Genomic DNA, 20,653 nt, shown 5'->3' on the forward strand with positions numbered 1-20,653 from the left:
TGCGTTGGCCCACTGTATGCCCAAACTCTGAGGGGCCCCCTGTAACGCCGAAGGGCATTCTTTCATATGCGAAATACCCATGTCCTTCCAAGTAGAACGTAATATATGGTTGAGAGTCCGGGTGAATCGCAATGCCGTAGAATCCAGCTGCAAAGTCGAAGATGTGGACGTATCTGTGGCCAGATAAGCGCAACTGCTTTGCACGGATATCCCCTTGGGGTACTGGAGCGATTGTCGTGACTTTATTGATTTCGCCGAAATCCTGGCATAAGCGCCATTTTTTGGGTGACGTGGGTGTAGGCGTGTTATCAGCAGGTGGTGGACGAGGCGGAAGGTCGAACGCCATGGGTAGACCATGCTTCACACACTCATCATTGACCTTGTGCTTCAACTCATCTTGTGACAGGCCCGTGTTATCGTGTGCCTTCTGAGCTAAGACAGACGGTGCCACGCAACGAACTTCTCCAGGGTGCATTGGCCGAATTATACCTCCTTTCAACATCTCCTGGACTTTCGCTGCCATAAACACTTTTTGGTCTGGGTTGAAGGATCGCTGGGGAATTTTTGTACGAAATGTGGCATCCTCGGGTATATTGAGCTTGTGGACTGCATTCGGTATGAGGTTCACTTCACTGAGCGACAACGCAAAGCAGTCCGCGAATTCCGAAATGAGCGCCTTGACCTCGTTGCATTGGGTTTCAGTGATGTCCTCGCCTATTTGTACCAGGTCTAATATCTTTGAGACACGCGTTTGCAGAAACGGGTCCGTGTGACGTGTAAAGATTGCTTCATCAGGTGAAGCTTCCGTAGGGTTTGTGACTGGCAAAACAAGGCAGGGCGCGTCAGCTAATGTGGCCTTCTGATGATCAGCGGGGTGTGTGGGTACTCCCCTCGAGGGGGGTTCTGCACTCCCCCCACTTAGATCTTCATGCTCCAGCTCAGGCAGTTCGATTTGGCATACAACAGGCACTTCCACGGACTTCTGATCTTCCTCAACATCAACTGCATACTCAGACACTATAGTGTGAGGGTCGTCAGCCATCTTTGCTTCCTCTGAAGCGGGGATATAATCTTGTACTTCCCTCGAGGGGGGTATGTCACCACCCCCCTGGTCCATACTATGCTCCTCTTCCTGTTTCCCTTCACTCTGCTCTCCTGTCTCTACCACACATTCCTCGATCCACGCAACGTCATCACCTTCCATGTTTTCCTCGGTCACCTCTTCCATGGTAAATTCCATAACATCTGCAGCAAAAACGGACTTGTCATTCCGAACTAATGGATCACATGTATCCAGATGCAAAACTTGCCTCGAAGGGGGATTCGCGCTCGAAGAGCCCCCTACCAAGTTTCTTCGCCCCTCCACGTCACTTTTGAGGCTCACCCCTGCTGGTGCCACTATAGTGTTGCTGTGGAGAACTGTTGACTTGTCGCCAGATCGAATGGAGACCGTGTCGGTGTGGTAGTCATGCACCGCCTGGAAACGCCGCAAGAGTGGTTTCCCAAATAGGAACGTCCAGCCGCCTCCACTGTTGAAGACCTCGAATTCCCCTTCTGCGCGTATTCCGTTCAACTCTAACATGCCTTTCCATACTGCTTGTGACTGGACAATCGTCCCATTCGCTACTCGCAGGAGTCGGTTCGAGGGTTTGGCTTGGCCGTCAAGGCGATGCTTGATCTTCTCAAAGAACAGCGAACACATCGCGCCGACCATTGCTCCCCCATCAAATAACGCATTCACCCTTACTACCTCGCCCCGAGGCCCGTGCAGGCACAACCAATGCCTGAACGGCACCTCCTTCTTTTTGAGTGATCCCCATGTAGTATCATCATCCCCAACAGAATACAAGTCAATCACAGATGAATTCGCATGACTATGTACAACAGTGTAATTGTCCGAGCTGTTGGGGCGGTCGATCTCTGTGGGCTCTACCGAAATCTGGGCCGCCCGCTCGCCGTTTATGCAGGCGGCCCTTCCCCATTTCCCTGATTCATTGTAGATGTTAGCGCACTGTCTCCGAGCCAGCTTTGAAAATTGTCGACTGCGTCGTCCACGAGATTGACCTGGGCCGCTGATGCAGAGCGCAGGATTCGCCCACAGATGGTTCGGAAAGTGCGTTCGCGATGGTTGATAAGCTCTGTGGTGCATTGCCCACTGTTACGGTGGTGGCCTGTATAACCACAGCCGTAACATTCTCCTGAGCCTGGGGGCGCTCCTCCTGGACGCAGCGGAAATCCTGTAGCAATGGTGACAGGACCGTTCCCATGCTTCGCCATCCACTCACGAGCCTGCTCTATCCACACCCTGTTACCCTCCTGCGTGTTGGGCTGCAGAGGGTAAAACGTGAGGCTGTTTCGGAGTGTGTCTCGGTCAGTGTTGGTTACTGGCGGAAAGAGATTGCCTCGGCCCCCTGTTGAGCTTGTGAAGGGGTTGGCATTGGTGGCGGCTGCAGGCTGGGTGGTATTGGTGGTTGCAGCTGGGGTGCTTCGTGTGTTTCGAATAGTCATTGATTGCAATGCATTGCTAGCGTTCGACATTGGCGATAAGGGAACGGTGGGCTGTGGTGGACGGCGTTGCTGCTGCTGTGCGCGGTGTAAGCCTGCTATCGCGGCATCAACTTTCTCCTTCTCCTCCTTCTCCTTCTGATACTTCTTCACCCCGTCCCTAATATGGCTCATCTCCACCTCCTTTATCGCACTGCAAAACTCGGTCCAGTTCGCGTACGTCTCCTTCACTTTCTGGCGTATGATTTCCGGCAATTCGTCGCGGACTTTCCAGATGGAGTTGGTGCCCGTGCTGATTTTAGCTTGCTTTGCGAGACTGAGCGCCTTTTCGGCGAAGACGACGTGGGACCAGACATCCTCCCCCTGGTACTTCTCCATCTTCCCCAACTCCTCCACCTTAAGCCGCAGCTCACATAAGTCCCTCTCCAATTCCGTCTCCGTCTTCTTTGCCTTCGCCACTGGCGGAAAGCGCTCTAAAAACGCCGCCTCGACGACTTTGAACGCCTTCTTTGAGGCATCTTGCTCCTTGAACCACTCCTCTGCTGGGGAGCTGGACTTGAGGTGGTCGCCGAAGCTCTCCACCATGCGTTCGTCCTCGGTGATATGCAGGTACATCATGAAACGACGGAATTTCTTTAAGAAATCAGTAGATTGGATAGAGCCTTCCGGCTCACCTCCAAATTCAGGCACTGCAATGAGTGGACCTGACATGAAAGGCTTCGGGGGATGACAAGAGCTGGGACGAGGAGGCTGTTGCGGCGACGGTTGCTGAGAAGCTGATGGCGGCCGGAAAAGGTCCTCAAACGGAGAGAGGCTGTCTGGGTTCGAGAGTGTAAGGGAGCTTTCTGTTGATGGTGTGGATGTGCCTGTAGACGGTGTGGTTGACGATGGTGTGATGGTAGCTGCTCTATCTCTAGGAGCGAACTTCCCTTTCTGACGTGGCTGGTCCTTCCAAGAGTTGTTGGGCGCCAGGTTGCTTATGAGTGCTGTAGACAAGGTGTGGGGTGCACGTTTAGAACACGCTGGAGACACGAGCTGCTTTTCGGAGATTGTAGGCCGTCGGGCGTCAGATGCGGTGACGTTGGACGGTATGACGTTGACGTGGGACGGTGGACTTAAGACGGTGATAGACGGATGGACGTATATAGACGAAAGAAGCGCGCGTGTACAAGTGCGAATCACGCTCTCATCACCAGGTGGAAAGGGCACTGATGCCTTTGACACTGTGGATGCCTGGTGAAGTGGTGGTTTCTCCCTCTCTCTACACGCTGTGGTACACTACTTGATGACTAATCTACGCATCACGTGCCTCCTTGGAAGGGGTGCTCCATACCCTATTCCAGCGGTTTCCCAAGGTCCACACAGGTCAGGTACCGTGATGCTTGCTATTGATGTTATGTTGTCATCATCTCCGCAAAAATCGTATGGGTGCCTTGCAACTGTTTCGGCTTGTGCAAGTGTTTCTGGGGAAGGGAGACGAGACAGTGCGTCGGCGACAGAGTTTTCTTCGCCTTTGATATATACTATCTTGGCGTCAAACTGGGACATGAATTCCATCCAGTGCGCTTGGCGGCGTGACAAATCTTTCTGGACATTGAAATTCTGCAGTGTCTTGTGGTCCGTGTAAATGAAGAATGGCGAGCCCAAAAGATCAACACGCCATTTCTTTAATGCCCGAATTATTGCTAATAATTCCTTTTCGCGTACGGGGTAATTTAGTTCAGCATTTTTAAATGTCATAGAATTGAATGCCACAGGACGCGCCGATTCCCAAGAAGGACCGAACGACAGTACGGCACCCGAACATTTGTCACTGGTGTCCGTTGTGACAAAAATTTTATAGTCAGGCATTTTGGTAAAGTCGATTGTTGTTAGGCAATCCCTACTCGTTACAATAGCCTTTATAGCGTCAAATGCCATTTGATATTTAGGCGCCCACGGCGGAAAATTCCTCTCAGATTCTTTCGTCGTAAGTTCGGAAAGTACGCCCGAATGATCAGCAAGTGCCGGCAAAAAGGCAGCAATGTAACGCACTAATCCCGAAAACCCTCTGACTTCAGTCACGGTTTTTGGTTGTGGCCAATTCAATATTCTGTCAATTTTTTTGTTATCGGCTTCGATACTGCGTGTGCTTATGTGATGTCCCAAAAAATCAATTTCGGTACAGAACAAGTGTGTTTTATCTGGATTCACATATAACCGTGCTGCGCGCAAGGCATCCAGGACGGCGCGTACATTTTGTTCATGTTCTTCCAAGGTCTTTGACCATATGACGATGTCATCTAGATATATGTGACAGATTTTTCCGATGAAATGCCTCAATGCTGCTGTTACACGTCGCTGATGGATTGCAGGTGCATTCTTGAGGCCCATGGGCATGACCAGCCACTCATACAAGCCAAGAGGAGTGTTGACTGCTGTCAGATGCACATGGTCCGGATGCATTCGCGTTTGGAAGAAACTGTTTGTCATATCAATCGTCCCCCAGATCTTGCCCTTGGCGCAGTCATTTAATATATCATCTATTCGGGGCAACGGGTGACTATCGGTAACTGTATTTTCATTCAGTTGTCGGTAATCATTTACCCAGTGGGGTAACATGTTTGGATTTGCTTTTGGAACGATGAACACCGGTGAAGCGCAAGGGGAGGAAGACGGCCGGATATGCCCAGCATCCAAATGCTGTTGAATTAAAATCTGCCATGCCTCCTTGTATTTTCGGGGTGATGGGTAAGATCTCGATTTAATAGTCTTTTCAGCATTTTTGATGTGTATTTCAGCCACCACATCACAAGGGAGCTCATCTGCATGTGGAATAGGTTCAAAGATTTCTTTATCCTCGGTTTTCAATTTCTTTTCGCGCGCGTTCAGTTGTTCCTGAACAGCCAGTATTTCAATTCGTTCTCGGACAGCCCCTGCTACGTCAAAATCTTTAACTTCTTTGGGTTTCAATTTTGCGTTTTTTAACCGATCATGGCAAACCATCATTAGTTCTGCCAGTACAAGCTTTTTATCCGCCTTTGTAGTTTTTATTTGTTCTCGAAGCTTGGGTTTAGGAGGTGGAGGAGGGAGAATAATTGGCGGGTTCAATAAATCATATGATGTTTTTTTGTCTACACAGGTTCTAGCAGCATGATCTGTAACGATGGAGTTCCATTCTAACCAAGGCAGTCCAAGAATAACAGGTACACAGAGTCCAGGAGTAATGATAGCTTTAACGACGTGGGAGGTCCATGAGGAATCTAAGGATGAAAGGGACAACTTGACATAATAATACAGTTCGGTCTTCTTCTTTTCTTTGCTGAAAGCGACATCTACGAGCTCGGGTTTGTGCAATCGGTATTTTTTTAGTCCAAGGCATTTGACAAGTTCTGGGCGGATGAGTGCTAGATGTGCGCCGTTGTCTATGAGGGCGCGCGTCTTCATGGGAAAATCATCCGTCAGACTGTGAATTTGACAGTTCCAAATCAGATGCTTGCTACGAAGCGGTGGACAACTCACTTCATGGCGTGAAACGTCCCAGTCTTCATCAGAATCGGACGCGTAATTGCCGGGGTTTGGCAGGACAGCAGCAGTAGCAGAAACATCGTCGTCGTCGGAATCGACGTCTTCTATGGTTGCGGAGGAAGTAGCTGCCACAGGTTTAGACGACGCGGACTTAGCAGTTTTGGAAACAGCTTTAGCCTTCTTTGCGTTCAAGAGTCTGTCATGGTAAGCGTCTTGTAACCCTTTCCGGAAGGGAACCCGTCTGGACAGTTTTGAGATCGGTGGTCAACAAAGAAGCGACAACACTTCGTACACCCATCGTGCTCATTTAAGAGGGTACGTTCGGTGTCTGAGAGAGGGGGAAGTTTGACATAGGAAGATGCAGATGAAGTAGTTGTGTTCGTTGGAGTGGTATTTCCGCGGCGAGAAGGGCCACGTAAGGTCTCAGTTTTGGTATTTTGATGTTTAGCCTGGCGGTCGATCGTCTCTTCGATGAGTTCGCGCTGACGTTTAGTTTCAACTGCCCGCGCTTCGTCGAGGAGATGGACGGAGTTGATCCAGGTCTTTAGAACCTTGTCTTTTTGCGTCTCATTATGCTTAAGACAATTGCGGAGTTCTTCATCGAGGTGTGCCTCGAGATGATTACGGAGGGCGGCGTCGTCGAACTCAGAGGAGGTACCGCACAGGAGACAGTTGAGTTTGAGTAGCTGTTGCGACCAATTCCAAAATGAAGTTTTGGAAGATGCGAGCATGGAAGTGAGGATCTTATTGCGAATCTGATCCTCCCAGTCCTGTTGGAGGTAATTCACTCGCATTTCCTTCATGAAATCCGAGAAAGGGAGGATGATGATACGAGCGCGGTCTGCAGAAATCCAGTCACGGATCTGAAGATCTTTGATGCCGGGAATAATCATGGTAACATGTTTGTCGGCAGGGACGGACTTGGAAATGAAAAAATCGAGGGCTGCGTTTTCAAAATCCATCATCACTCCAGGAGAAATATCCCCTGCGGTGAGAACGGGCGCCTTAGCACTGGTGGGTTCGACGGTTGCAAGTGCGGACATGGTAGAATTATGATTTAGGTGGATATATGCACCTTTCTCAGAGTCAGAAGAGTCTGATGAAAGACAGAACGGTGGAGAAGGTGTGGGGGATGACAAGGGCGACGAGGAGCTTTGTTGTGGTGAAGGACAACTGCTTCTAACACATGTGTTAGAGGGTAGACCGTCGAGGATGGGGAGTTGTTGAGAGAGGGCGGTGGTGCGGGTGAAGCGAAGTTGTTCCAGTGTTACAGTAACGTGAGTGCGTCCTCAGAAAGGAGTTCACAACGGTGACGGTGTAGCGGTACAGGCGAGCGGCCCTCCACTAATCAGACGGTCAGCTAGGTCTATATGCATGTCACAAGTGACAACGCGCAGCGACAAACGTACAGAATTGATGTGAATACACGCCAATCAAACGCCTAAGGGAAAAACCGATAGGTCGTGTCTATATGCGCGGGATTCACATCAGAATCTATAACAGCGGCGAAAATTCAAAAAAAGTGTAAATCTATCTGCTAGGATAGATTCCACTGCTTACAAGACAGACCAACAGAATTTAACCGCTTATATGATTCTGGAGGTCTGAGGGGGAGTAAGGGTACAGGGAAGTAAGGTGTGTAGGAGAAGGTGGTGGTAAGAGTCCAAGTGCTAGAGAGCGCGTATATACCAAAAATACGAGAACCAAGCAACAAGACCAAACATGAGCAATGGGACCAAACAGGGGTAATGCGCCAGGATTACAAAGAGATGAGGAAAATATCATTGTATAATGTCCAATTTTCATCCCAGACCGTAGACCTGTATATGAGGGGTCAGGTTGGGACTATGGCGAAAAGCAGAAAGGTCAGAAAATGTATTATCACAGTAATGGGTCACATAGTATAGGACTCAGAAAAGGTATACAAAACAGTCCAGTTGTCTGTTGAGGGCGATCCTTTCAAGTTACGATTGTGACATCAGTGGTCACTGACAGATACAGCCCCATGTCCCATTTGAGTTCGACGGGGTTGAGCTTCCAAACACTGGTGTGCTTGTCGGGTCCCTCGTACTAGGCACGTCCATACTCGGATTGGAGTTGAAGAAGGACGTGGGTTTGAACGTGACGCTCAGCTGTTCCACAGGCGTACTACAAGTAAAGATTGGAAGACACAGAAAGCAACGGGAAGCACGTACACGGGCCAATCTTCAGGTCTGGGTATGTGAGTGCTGTCTTTCTTTAAAGCAAGCAACTCAATACAAAAAAATGACAAATTAGAGGACAAAGAGAGATACTTACCAACTGTCAAGTAAACTAAAATATCCTCATCAACAACAGGCAACTCCCCCTTCACCCATTCTCCAATCGAATCTTTCGCCTGCTCCCTCGATTGTGGAACATACTTGCCAGAAGGCCACATCACTGCCCCACTTCCCACCTTCCCCTTCGACGTCTCTGCACATTCAAACCGTGTTCTTTGAAAAAGCAGCCCTCACAGCAGCCCAGGAGTCTTCCCTAACCATCATAGGTGTCACCAGGGTATACCCGACATCTCTGCCTGAACTGTAGTGATTCTTGGCCGAGTTGACGATTCTCCACCTACGTTCTTTAGCATAATCATATTCGGCCTGCTTCCTTCTCAGTGACTTTGTCCATGGAGACGAAGGTGTTTCCAGCAAAGTTTGCAGCTGATCCTGTAGGTGCATCAGGCAAGGGCATGATATCCGATTCGATGAGGGTATTGTTAAGCCCATCGATCATTGGGTCAACACGAATGCTGAACATATGTTGATGATAGTGTGCTCTGATATCGGGAGCCACCAACATGTCGTGTGAGATGGGCTCATCGTTGCTTGCGACGTAGGTCGGCAACATTCCCATAAGCCGGATCTCGAACTCGATGCTGCCGTCTTGGTAAAAGTGATAGTTCCAGATGTAATCGATTAATCTGCCAAGTGCACGCCAAGCGCATGGATGAATAAGATGTATGAAGGCAGCCTGCAGGGGATCGGCAACAAACCATAATTCGCCAATGTGCACACCATGCTGATCACCAACCTGCATCTCCGTACAGTATGTGATCTGCCTCCAGGGCGAAAATCCATGTGTTTCCAAAGAACGCCAGCATCTTCCTCGTGAATGCAGACTGCATTCTTGATAAAGAAGGCACTCCCGGCATGGGTGACGTATGAACCTGGTTAAGCCTGGCTATCATTGATATCGGTTCCCAGAGTTCATTCACACACAACCCAACATACCAGACAATGTATCTGCCCTAGGCAATCACAACCAAGCGAAAGCTTGTTTGCCATCATTCCCTTGCCATATTCCCCCCTATGCAAAATGTGTTAGAAACTACTGATGGTTTTACAGAAAAAAAAAGAACTCACGAATCAGAGGCAAACTTCCTTAAATGTGGATGTTCCGGTGCGCCATAAGGTACAACCATCTCTGCCAAAGAGAGTTGGTACATGATGGACCTCACTACCCCATGGTCATCAGACGTCATCGTCAACAAGGCAATGCCTTCTTGAGGGCTGAACTCTTGATTAGTCTCTAACTAAGCTGATATGGGAGAACTGGCTGAGCGACATGCAAATTCCAGTTCTGCCATGCTAGCACATTACCACTGCCATCAAGTCAGGCAGGGAGGCCCACGTTTGTCGGGGAGGTGGAATATGCTCACGTCCAGATCCTGTCAATGCATCGGCATCCCTTGGTGGTGGAGCAGTACTGTCTGCGCTGAGCTTGATGGCACCTTCTGCTGTGCGCACATAGCGAGGGGGGAAGTCTAGAGCACGGAAACCTATGAGAACATGACACAGGAGCAGCATTTAGAACGACTCACCAATATGAAGACATTCTCCTTTGTCAAAGTCGACAATGGGGATAGAGTGATAGGAAGTGAATGCTTTGAATTTCGTGATGGAATGATGAGATCGATATCATACCATAGGGTGGGCATAAAGGTTATCATGTGGCGAAAAGAGAGCAAACACCAGTGCCTGTTGAAGCCTCCTACTTTGAGGGAACCGTTTGTCATACCCTAATGACCACATGTCACAAAACATTTGCTAAGGAAGGATGCCTTGATGCGAGGTCAAGCAATGTAAGAGTCAGACGGAGAAGTAATAGACTTACTTCCTTCGCGAGAGCTTGAACTTTTGGGTCATTCTTCACAAGAACTTCGCATGCAGCAAGTTCCTCCATGGTCATTTGTGAATGAGCTTCTTCTGGAAGAAGAGTAAGAATGTCGACATTCCATGCTTCATCGCTCGAAGACACGATTGCGTTGTAGCAGCAGCTGTATAAAGCATGAAGAGAGTGCTAAGGCAATTGAACATCCAAATCCGTGGTGTACCCAGTCACAACATCTATGAACTTTCAAGCGATGAAGGATAAGCCTTCTGTGTGAACATGACAAAGAGAAAAACATACGTCCACCTCTGCCTTTCTGACAATCGGAACAGGCTCCTTCAGTACTTTACAGTGCCCCTCCCATTCCTGCAGGAATCCGCCGGAATCCACAGGAATCCACAGGAATCCACAGGAATCTGCAGGAATGGGACCGGAATCTGCAGGAATCCACAGGAATCCGCAGGAATGGGACCAGAATCCACAGGAATCCGCAGGAATGGGACTGGAATAGAAGTAAAATCACAGATACAACATACATTTACACCAATACACACTTCTGCATACTTCTCTCAGTACTTTTTAAGCTGATCAGTTTTCAGTATTAGTTCTGATCAGACCTTGGACAAAGTAAGGAGATATTATGTGACTGAATCTAACTCAGGCCTTCTGCTGACAGCTTAATCTTAGGATTCCTTAAGACATTTATACTTAAAGAGGGAAGATTCATTTAAACTCATTTATTAAAAATACATGATGGAATTTATCTACATTGAATCTAGATAGAGGGAGGGGGAGGAGTGGAGGGAGAGGGGAAAAGTGGAGGGAGTGGAGGGAGTGAGGGGGAAGGAGTGGAGGGGTAGGGGTGCTGGGGAGTGGGGGGAATGAAGAACTAGAGGGGGGGGAAAAACTGAAGGGAGGGCAGTGAGGGAGAGGGGAGGTAGGGAATGAGGGAATGAAGGCAGGGGGTAGGGAATGAAGACAGGGGGTAGGGAATGAAGGGGGTAGGGAATGAAGGGAGGGGGTTGGGAATGAAGGGGGTAGGGAGAGGGAGGGAGTGGTGAGCAGGAAAGGAGGGGGAGTAAGGGAGGGGGAAGGGGATGGTGGGTAGTGGGTGAGCAGTAGGGAGAGGGAAGGAGTTGTGAGCAGCAGGGGAGGGGGAGGGAGTGGTCTCGTTGGCGCGCATCGTCGACGCGTCATCGCGTCGTGTCGTCGTCCTCACGTGTTGTCGTCCTCGTTGGTGTCGTGTCCGCTGGGCGTTGTGTTGTGGGCGTTAGGCGTCGTTTCGTGGGCGCTGGGCGTCGTTTCGTGGGCGCTGGGCGTCGTTTCGTGGGCGCTGGGCGTCGTTTCGTGGGCAGCCTGTGGTTTTCGTGGGCACTGTGGTGTTTTCGTGGGCGCCGTGGTGTTTTCGTGGGCGCCGTGCTGTTTTCGTGGGCGCCGTCACCCGTGAACCCCGGTTGTTTGGTCCTGTTAGATAGGAACTCGATGTGCTTGTTCCTGTCTAACTAGATACAAAACCACTTTTCCAGCGCTCTGGGCAATAACTTTCATTACCTCCCTACCTTTTTACTACTTAAGACTTGTAGTAGAATAACTTTGTCCGCATTGGGATGTATCCTTTCCCATCAATGCTGGCCGTACACCCGTTGCGTCCCATCAATGCCATCATTGCTTTATCATTGCCGACTACCAAATCCGGTAATGGTTCTCACCGTGGGTGTCATCCCGCCGTCCCGCCCCCCAGTGATGAACATGGTGTTTCCACTGTTACTGGGCCGTTTCCCCTCAAATATTTTGCTAATTATACTGTTCTGTAGTGTGTTATGTATATTATGAGGTCAATTCAATGGTTCCCTGCCCTAGAGCATCACAATGTGCTGTGCAGATGATTATGGTGGTGACCAACATCAGTATCCATCTCCTGGGAGGTCTCTAAGTGAAATAGACACATCAGACAGGCAGTAATATGCTCACTGGGGATGGGGGAGATGTTCTATAGGCTGTAACATCCTCAGAACATGCATTCATGGTAGAGTAATTGAGATAAATTCCCCCCCTTTCCCCCCCATGGTATACCCCCACTAGAGCATCCCTAAAGCAAGGGATAGAGAGTATATTACATATGATTGATTTAGGGTGGCTCAGAATAGGCATCTGAGGGTTCAGGGTATCTGTACTGCTCAATATGCCCCCAGGGCATATAAATTCCTATGGAAGCCCCAGGGCAATATGTTCAATTATTATTGGATAGAAAGGTAGTATAATAGCATAACAATGAGAATATAAGGTTGTATTTGGAGCGCTTTACATGGGGAATGGTGCATGGAGAGGGGGAGGGGGAGACATACTGCCCATCAGTTACATCACCAATGACCTTCATTTACCACATATAACAGCTGATTCACATACTACAAAATACCCTTGGTCAACCTGCAGCAAGTAGGTAGCCTGGGGATGGCTATATAAAATTATTTGAGGGAGGTGAACAGAAGTCAGTGAAAAGTGCGAAATTGGCATACTGTGACCTTGCCATTTTAGATAAAAAATATATGAGGTGGTAGAAGGTAGGGCTGGGGTAGCTAGAGGGTGGTTCAAAAAGAATTAAAGAGATTGAGCAGATGAGCAAGGCAGGAGGTTTGAAAAAGGTGTCTTGATGCATACAGAGATATGGAGGGAATTTATGGTCACAACCAGTGACTATCTATGTACCATCATCCCGCTCCATATCTAACCTCCTGTGATCATTATCTGCTCAGAGTTCAGATATAATTGCATAGCTTCAGTATTCACAGTTGAAGCTGTACGTTCATGATCTGCATAATAAATAGTTTCACAGTTGTTACAATATCCAGAAAGCAACTGAACATTTTTAAAGACCTCTGTGCCTTTGATTAAAGTCACTCTTGGAATATGGCGTGTTTGGGTATTTTGTTTTAAAAAACATCGCCCACAGCCTGCAGTTAAACAGACAGAAGAGTTTGGGCAAATCAACAGTGCTGGTTGAATGGAACTGTGTGATATGTGCTTCAAAGTACCAGTGAATTTTTGTTTATTATTGTATGGGTAAAGGCCCAATAAATGTGAGAATCCACCAAGTTTCACAGCTAATGATGAAACATTACTCTCTCTAGCAGTTGCATTTTTAAACATGGATAGCTCATGTTCTGAGAATAGGGTTTCTGCATCATTGTCACCAAGTTGTTCAATAATTGCACGTGCTAAACACTTAATCCATGATGTTGCCTTAGGTCCAGGGTTTTGTTTAAAATTGAGAGAGAGAAGCTCTGTATTGTTGGTCATTGACAGCAACATCATGAAAACTGTTGGCAGAGATATTTTTTCACCAAAGTTGTTGATAATGAAGTCACTAAAGTCTTGAAAGCTTATGTCTGGGAATGGAGCAGACTGTGGGCTTGCTAAGACATGTGGAATCAAGAATGTCATCCACAAAAGCAGAGCTAACTGAGAACTCAGTCCAGTGAGAGCAATCATGTAGGCCAAAAAGCTCAAGTTGCCAGCAAGACCATCCAGATAATAGGAAAGAACCAGTGCACCCAAAAGACCGAAAAGATTCAAACTACTGTACAAATGAAAGTCATGAGAAATACACAGATGGTAGTACAAAGATAAGACCTGTCAAGGTTAGCATACTTACTATTTGCGCTTGGAAGATCCACTCTTGGAAGTGGCCACCTTCTTAGCAGATCCAGCAGGCTTCTTTGATGTAGATGCTTTCTTGGATGTGCTAGAAGTCGCCGCAGATGCATCCTTTGCTGCTCCTTTCTTCGGCTTAACCAACGATCCTCCATTCTGCACCCATGCAAGAAGCTCTGCAAAGTGATATGCCTTCAACTTCACCCCAAACAACTCTTCCGTCTCCATACATTCCTCTTCATCACTCAGCCACTTTACCATCTCTGGATACTCCGCTACGGCAATAACTTTCATTACCTCCCTACCTTTTTACTACTTAAGACTTGTAGTAGAATAACTTTGTCCGCATTGGGATGTATCCTTTCCCATCAATGCTGGCCGTACACCTGTTGCGTCCCATCAATGCCATCATTGCTTTATCATTGCCGACTACCAAAAATTCCCTCCATATCTCTGTATGCATCAAGACACCTTTTTCAAACCTCCTGCCTTGCTCATCTGCTCAATCTCTTTAATTCTTTTTGAACCACCCTCTAGCTACCCCAGCCCTACCTTCTACCACCTCATATATTTTTTATCTAAAATGGCAAGGTCACAGTATGCCAATTTCGCACTTTTCACTGACTTCTGTTCACCTCCCTCAAATAATTTTATATAGCCATCCCCAGGCTACCTACTTGCTGCAGGTTGACCAAGGGTATTTTGTAGTATGTGAATCAGCTGTTATATGTGGTAAATGAAGGTCATTGGTGATGTAACTGATGGGCAGTATGTCTCCCCCTCCCCCTCTCCATGCACCATTCCCCATGTAAAGCGCTCCAAATACAACCTTATATTCTCATTGTTATGCTATTATACTACCTTTCTATCCAATAATAATTGAACATATTGCCCTGGGGCTTCCATAGGAATTTATATGCCCTGGGGGCATATTGAGCAGTACAGATACCCTGAACCCTCAGATGCCTATTCTGAGCCACCCTAAATCAATCATATGTAATATACTCTCTATCCCTTGCTTTAGGGATGCTCTAGTGGGGGTATACCATGGGGGGGAAAGGGGGGGAATTTATCTCAATTACTCTACCATGAATGCATGTTCTGAGGATGTTACAGCCTATAGAACATCTCCCCCATCCCCAGTGAGCATATTACTGCCTGTCTGATGTGTCTATTTCACTTAGAGACCTCCCAGGAGATGGATACTGATGTTGGTCACCACCATAATCATCTGCACAGCACATTGTGATGCTCTAGGGCAGGGAACCATTGAATTGACCTCATAATATACATAACACACTACAGAACAGTATAATTAGCAAAATATTTGAGGGGAAACGGCCCAGTAACAGTGGAAACACCATGTTCATCACTGGGGGGCGGGACGGCGGGATGACACCCACGGTGAGAACCATTACCGGATTTGGTAGTCGGCAATGATAAAGCAATGATGGCATTGATGGGACGCAATGGGTGTACGGCCAGCATTGATGGGAAAGGATACATCCCAATGCGGACAAAGTTATTCTACTACAAGTCTTAAGTAGTAAAAAGGTAGGGAGGTAATGAAAGTTATTGCCCAGAGCGCTGGAAAAGTGGTTTTGTATCTAGTTAGACAGGAACAAGCACATCGAGTTCCTATCTAACAGGACCAAACAACCGGGGTTCACGGGTGGGCGCCATGGTGTTTTCGTGGGTGTTCGTGGTGTTTTCGTGGGTGTTATGGTGTTTTCGTGGGCAGTGGGTGGTCGTTACGTGGGTTGTGAGATGCGGGTGACGAACGACGTCAACGTCGTTGGCGTTGCGGCGTGTGTGGTCGTTGTGGGCGCTTGTGGATGGTGGTGGGTTCGTCGCGTTGTCGTCATTGTGACGTGGCATTGCGGCATTTGCGTGGTCGTCGTGGTGGGTGCTCGTGGATGGTGGTGGGTGCTCGTGGATGGTGGTGGTGTTGTTGTTGTCGTCTGTTTGGCTGCCACGTCGCTGGCGGTGGTCGTTGCCGTTCGTTGCTGGGTGGTCGTTGCCGTTGTGGAGTCGTCGTCGTCGTCGTGGGTTGGCGTGGCGTTGTCGCTTTATCGTGGCTGTCGTGGGGGTGGGGAAGAGGATGGTTGATGGTGGTGGAAAAAAAAAAAAAAGGCATGGTCTTGAATTTGTTTGGTAACGTTGCCTTTGTTTGGTAACAGAAGTAAAACAAACAAACAAAGGACCGGATTCCGTTGCATTCCGTTCCTGTGCATTCCGCGGATCATTCCGGTGTCAATTCCGGAATGCCCAAATTCCGCCGGAATGGTAAGGCACCAGAATGGTGAAAATAGCAGGCCTCCCTGCCAAATTTCATTCCTCCGGAATCCACCGGAATCCGCCGGAATGACCGGATTCCTGCAGGAATTAGGGGGGCACTGATAAGACCTCAGCTCCTTGGGCTTCCCCCCAGGTGTCAGGGTAATTCCAAGGTGCGCCAACACTGCTCTTTTTGGTGCAGGTAGCAAAGAGCATGTATTGAATTTGATGGCCTTGATTTCTGTCTTCGCAGCGATGTAATGCCGAACGGCGAGCATCATAGCGGGGATCTACACACAATTGAGTGTTCGACGCCTTAAACTTCAAACAATGTATGCAAAACGATACCTCATTGGGAGTCAGTGGGTCCAAAGGGTGATTGAAACCTTTTGGAAGATGTTTGCCACGTAAAGTTTGGATGACGGTCGGCATGCCCGTCACGACTACTGGAGGTCCTAAACTAGTGATCCCAGTGGTAAGCTAGGAAGATATTGAGTCGAAAGGATACCGTACCTTCATACCTTAATCACCTTGCTTGTCAAGGTATCTTCCATGCCTGCCATCACTTCTCCATCATCCTCCCGAGAAATATTTTGTGGTTCATTTCCTTTTTTGCTGGAGAAAGAGAAACCTATTGAAAGACGGAATATTAATAATCAGAAATTGACTGACATTAAATGGCACTGAGATATATACACAAGCCAATGGGGCTTGAAGCCACAACTCCAGGCCAATGATATTACAGTTGAAACCCTCGTAACCCATGCTTCTGATAACCCATAACCCCTGAAGGCCTGAAATCCCATGCCATTTTGGATCCACCGAGTTGGTGGGCAGGGATTTGCACACCATAACCCATAACCCATAGCCCTTGGTGGGCAAAACCCACAGGTTTTGGACCCTAAGTTAGGGTTATACCTACCAAAAATGGTCATGCATTTTTCACTTTTTTTTCGTGACGCTCAATAAAATCTACCACAACACCAAATTTATTGACCTACTGATCGCCAAATTCTCTGAAATCAACCTGCAGTGCCCCTCCTCCCCAGATCAAGCTTCCCTAAATCACGAAGTCAACACTGTTGAGTAGAAATACATCAATGATGACTTGCCCCAGTGGTGCTGATTGTTTTCCTTGCAGTCCAGCAAACAAAGAATATTACATTTTTGCGAAATTTCCATGCTTTTTTTGAGTGCTTACTTTTTTCCCACCCCCTCCAACCCATAACCTCCGAAAACCCATAGGCTGGACTGTCCACGGAAGGGTATGGGTTACGAGGGTTTCAACTGTACTAGTAGTAGATGCCTGCCCTAAACTAAAGGCGGCCCTAAAGTGCCTCAGGTATATAGCGCTGTCTTTCGCGTCTCTTTTCCTTTCTTCTGCACTCCCTAATCCCCCCTCGTATTTAGATATAATGCAGTATGCCCATGTCACTGTCTTATACGTGGTAACCTGTACTTACTTACTGTAGAATACGTGAATGAAAATGACGCGAAAACGAAAGTAAAGTAGATGTTTGATAACAATTGTTTGTACCAGAACTACATGAAAAAGAAGCCAGGGGGATAGCGCACGTGTCTTTGACCTGCGAACCCTCAATAAGCCTAGAAGCTGCTCCCAGAACCTACGTCATTGACCCGTGAACTGGCGGCATGTCATTGACCCGTGAATGGTAAGTTTGTATCCGTGTAACCCCCGATCATTGAATTGGCGAAAAAAACTTCTTTTTCAAAGACAGAACATAGGTTCTTGCAACCATCTCTCCCGTACCCATCTTCGTCCAATGCACCCAACCTCTCAAGCGCACTGCTTCCGAATGTCTCCTGAAAAATGCCGACCAAATTGGATTGTATTAGTTAGGAGGTCACATACTGATTTTTGTGTTGTGTGGAAGGTGTGCCGATTCATAGGGTGCGCCGAAGTGCTGGCATAGTACGCTTTTCTCATCTCATCTCCTCTTCCTCTCAACTTACTGTGTTTTGACCTAGGCACTCCGTCAACCTTCCATTGAGGGGGTTGAAGATGAGGACAACCGGTGGCCTCGCAGGATGCTCTCTTCCCCTTCAATTCACATTTTCATAAATCAAGACCTTCTGTGACAGAAGATTAATTGATCAGCCTTGCAGAGATTTTAAATGTTGCCGAAGTTGCATCTAATTCGAAAAAATTCTGTTCCAGTCCATTTCAATAACGACTGAAGCCATGGGTGTAGAAAAGGAGCTTGTCAGCCTCATGAGTTCTCCACTCCTTGTTGCCAGTTTTCATTCGTATCTTCCACTCAGTCAGGTCTTTTTCCCATTTAAAGGTCGTGCTTCAGCAATAGTAGACGAATTCTACCTGTGTGCTACCCCAAATCGTGATGATGTATGCTTTGTGTTCCCCCTTTTCAGTATGTATCCCAGTGCTAATCACAGCCCTTGCCCTTAGGCAATCTAGCCAACTGCCCCGGGATTGCTCGTCTGAGGCTGACTTTTGTCTCTTGGACATCCTACCATCTTTTGCTCCTTCCGAGAGAGGTGGAGAGAGGCCTGCACCCTCAGAAGACCCCACATCGAGCTCTCCCCCCCAACTGCCCCAGGATTGCTTGTCTGAGGCTGACTTTTGTCTCTTGGACGTCCTATCGTCTTTTGCTGCTTCTGAGAGAGGTGGAGAGAGACCTGCGCCCTCAGAAGACCCCACATTGAGCTCCCCCCCCCTACTGTTCCAGGATCGCTCGTCTGAGGCTGATGAGACTCGTCTCATGGATGTCCCACAGTCTCCTGCTCCTTTCGAGAGAGGTGGAGAGAGGCCTGCGCCCTCGAAAGATCCCGCATTGAGCTCCCCCTCCCAACTGCCCAAGGATCGCTCGTCCGAGGCTGAATCTTGTCTCTTGGACGTCCTACCGTCTTCTGCTCCTTCCCTGTGTGTTCCCTTCCGCTACTCTTGTCTCAACCCAGCGCTAACGCTAACTAATGGTGGCCTTAGGACTACCATCACTAGGCCCGAAAATCAGATTCAGAAATGGCCTTATGCCTTCTCTCATAATCACTCTCCTTACGCCCTCTCCCCTAATACCGAAGACATCACCTTCAGCACCCATCATGGAGTTGCTCCTTCCCGGAAAGGTAAAGAGAGAGCATCAAGCTCCCTCCCTCGTGCCCAGGGAGACACAGATGATGAAAAGGCCCTGTGCGTTCCCTTCCTGCTACTCTTGTCTTAACCCAGCACTAATGCTAACTAATGGTGGCCTTAGGACCACCATCGCTAGGCCTGAAAATCAGATTCCATCTGAACATTGGTGTGAGGAACTGCCACGAAATGGCCCCCACTCTCCTTACGCCATTACCGAAGAAATCATCTTCAGCACCAATCATGGAGATCGGCCTGAAGACCCACCACGTAACGAGGATTACCAAAGGCCGCTAACCCCTATGCAATTTAACTCTTCTTCAGAGGTCTTATCAGTGCCCCCCTAATTCCTGCAGGAATCCGGTCATTCCGGCGGATTCCGGTGGATTCCAGAGGAATGAAATTTGGCAGGGAGGCCTGCTATTTTCACCATTCCGGTGCCTTACCATTCCGGCGGAATTTGGGCATTCCGGAATTGACACCGGAATGATCCGCGGAATGCACAGGAACGGAATGCAACGGAATCCGGTCCTTTGTTTGTTTGTTTTACTTCTGTTACCAAACAAAGGCAACGTTACCAAACAAATTCAAGACCATGCCTTTTTTTTTTTTTTCCACCACCATCAACCATCCTCTTCCCCACCCCCACGACAGCCACGATAAACCGACAACGCCACGCCAACCCACAACGACGACGATGACTCCACAACGGCGACGACCACCCAGCAACGAACGGCAACGACCACCGCCAGCGACGTGGCAGCCAAACGGACGACAACAACAACACCACCACCATCCACGAGCACCCACCACCATCCACGAGCACCCACCACGACGACCACGCAAATGCCGCAACGCCACGTCACAATGACGACAACGCGACGAACCCACCACCATCCACGAGCGCCCACAACGACCACGCACGCCGCAACGCCAACGACGTTGACGTCGTTCGTCACCCGCATCTCACAACCCACGTAACGACCACCCACTGCCCACGAAAACACCATAACACCCACGAAAACACCACGAACACCCACGAAAACACCACGGCGCCCACGAAAACACCACAGCGCCCACGAAAACCACAGGCTGCCCACGAAACGACGCCCAGCGCCCACGAAACGACGCCTAACGCCCACAACACAACGCCCAGCGGACACGACACCAACGAGGACGACAACACGTGAGGACGACGACACGACGCGATGACGCGTCGACGATGCGCGCCAACGAGACCACTCCCTCCCCCTCCCCTGCTGCTCACAACTCCTTCCCTCTCCCTACTGCTCACCCACTACCCACCATCCCCTTCCCCCTCCCTTACTCCCCCTCCTTTCCTGCTCACCACTCCCTCCCTCTCCCTACCCCCTTCATTCCCAACCCCCTCCCTTCATTCCCTACCCCCTTCATTCACTACCCCCTGTCTTCATTCCCTACCCCCTGCCCTCATTCCCTCATTCCCTA

General features: G+C 48.7%; 4 protein-coding genes across 4 annotated transcripts; all 4 read right to left on the reverse strand.

Annotated features, from left to right (window-relative positions):
* Positions 1–1,959: 1,959 nt before the first annotated feature.
* LACBIDRAFT_301586 (uncharacterized protein) lies at positions 1,960–3,216 on the reverse strand (the record flags this gene model as incomplete). The annotated part of the gene is made up of 1 exon (XM_001874182.1): positions 1,960–3,216. One exon carries the CDS (start codon positions 3,214–3,216, stop codon positions 1,960–1,962), a length of 1,257 nt encoding a protein of 418 aa, XP_001874217.1.
* Positions 3,217–6,200: 2,984 nt separating this feature from the next.
* On the reverse strand, positions 6,201–7,055 carry LACBIDRAFT_301588 (uncharacterized protein; the record flags this gene model as incomplete). Its single annotated transcript, XM_001874183.1, has 1 exon — positions 6,201–7,055. One exon carries the CDS (start codon positions 7,053–7,055, stop codon positions 6,201–6,203), a length of 855 nt encoding a protein of 284 aa, XP_001874218.1.
* Positions 7,056–12,873: 5,818 nt separating this feature from the next.
* On the reverse strand, positions 12,874–14,061 carry LACBIDRAFT_321136 (uncharacterized protein; the record flags this gene model as incomplete). The annotated part of the gene is made up of 3 exons (XM_001874184.1): positions 12,874–12,959; positions 13,098–13,726; positions 13,802–14,061. 3 exons carry the CDS (start codon positions 14,059–14,061, stop codon positions 12,874–12,876), a joined length of 975 nt encoding a protein of 324 aa, XP_001874219.1.
* A 1,808-nt stretch (positions 14,062–15,869) lies between these two features.
* Positions 15,870–16,509, reverse strand: LACBIDRAFT_301592 (uncharacterized protein; the record flags this gene model as incomplete). The annotated part of the gene is made up of 2 exons (XM_001874185.1): positions 15,870–16,367; positions 16,426–16,509. The coding sequence occupies 2 exons, from the start codon at positions 16,507–16,509 to the stop codon at positions 15,870–15,872; spliced, it is 582 nt and encodes a 193-aa protein (XP_001874220.1).
* Between the last annotated feature and the right edge of the window lie 4,144 nt (positions 16,510–20,653).

This window comes from Laccaria bicolor, genomic scaffold (assembly GCF_000143565.1).
Source record: "Laccaria bicolor S238N-H82 LACBIscaffold_1 genomic scaffold, whole genome shotgun sequence".
Lineage (NCBI taxonomy): Eukaryota > Fungi > Basidiomycota > Agaricomycetes > Agaricales > Hydnangiaceae > Laccaria > Laccaria bicolor.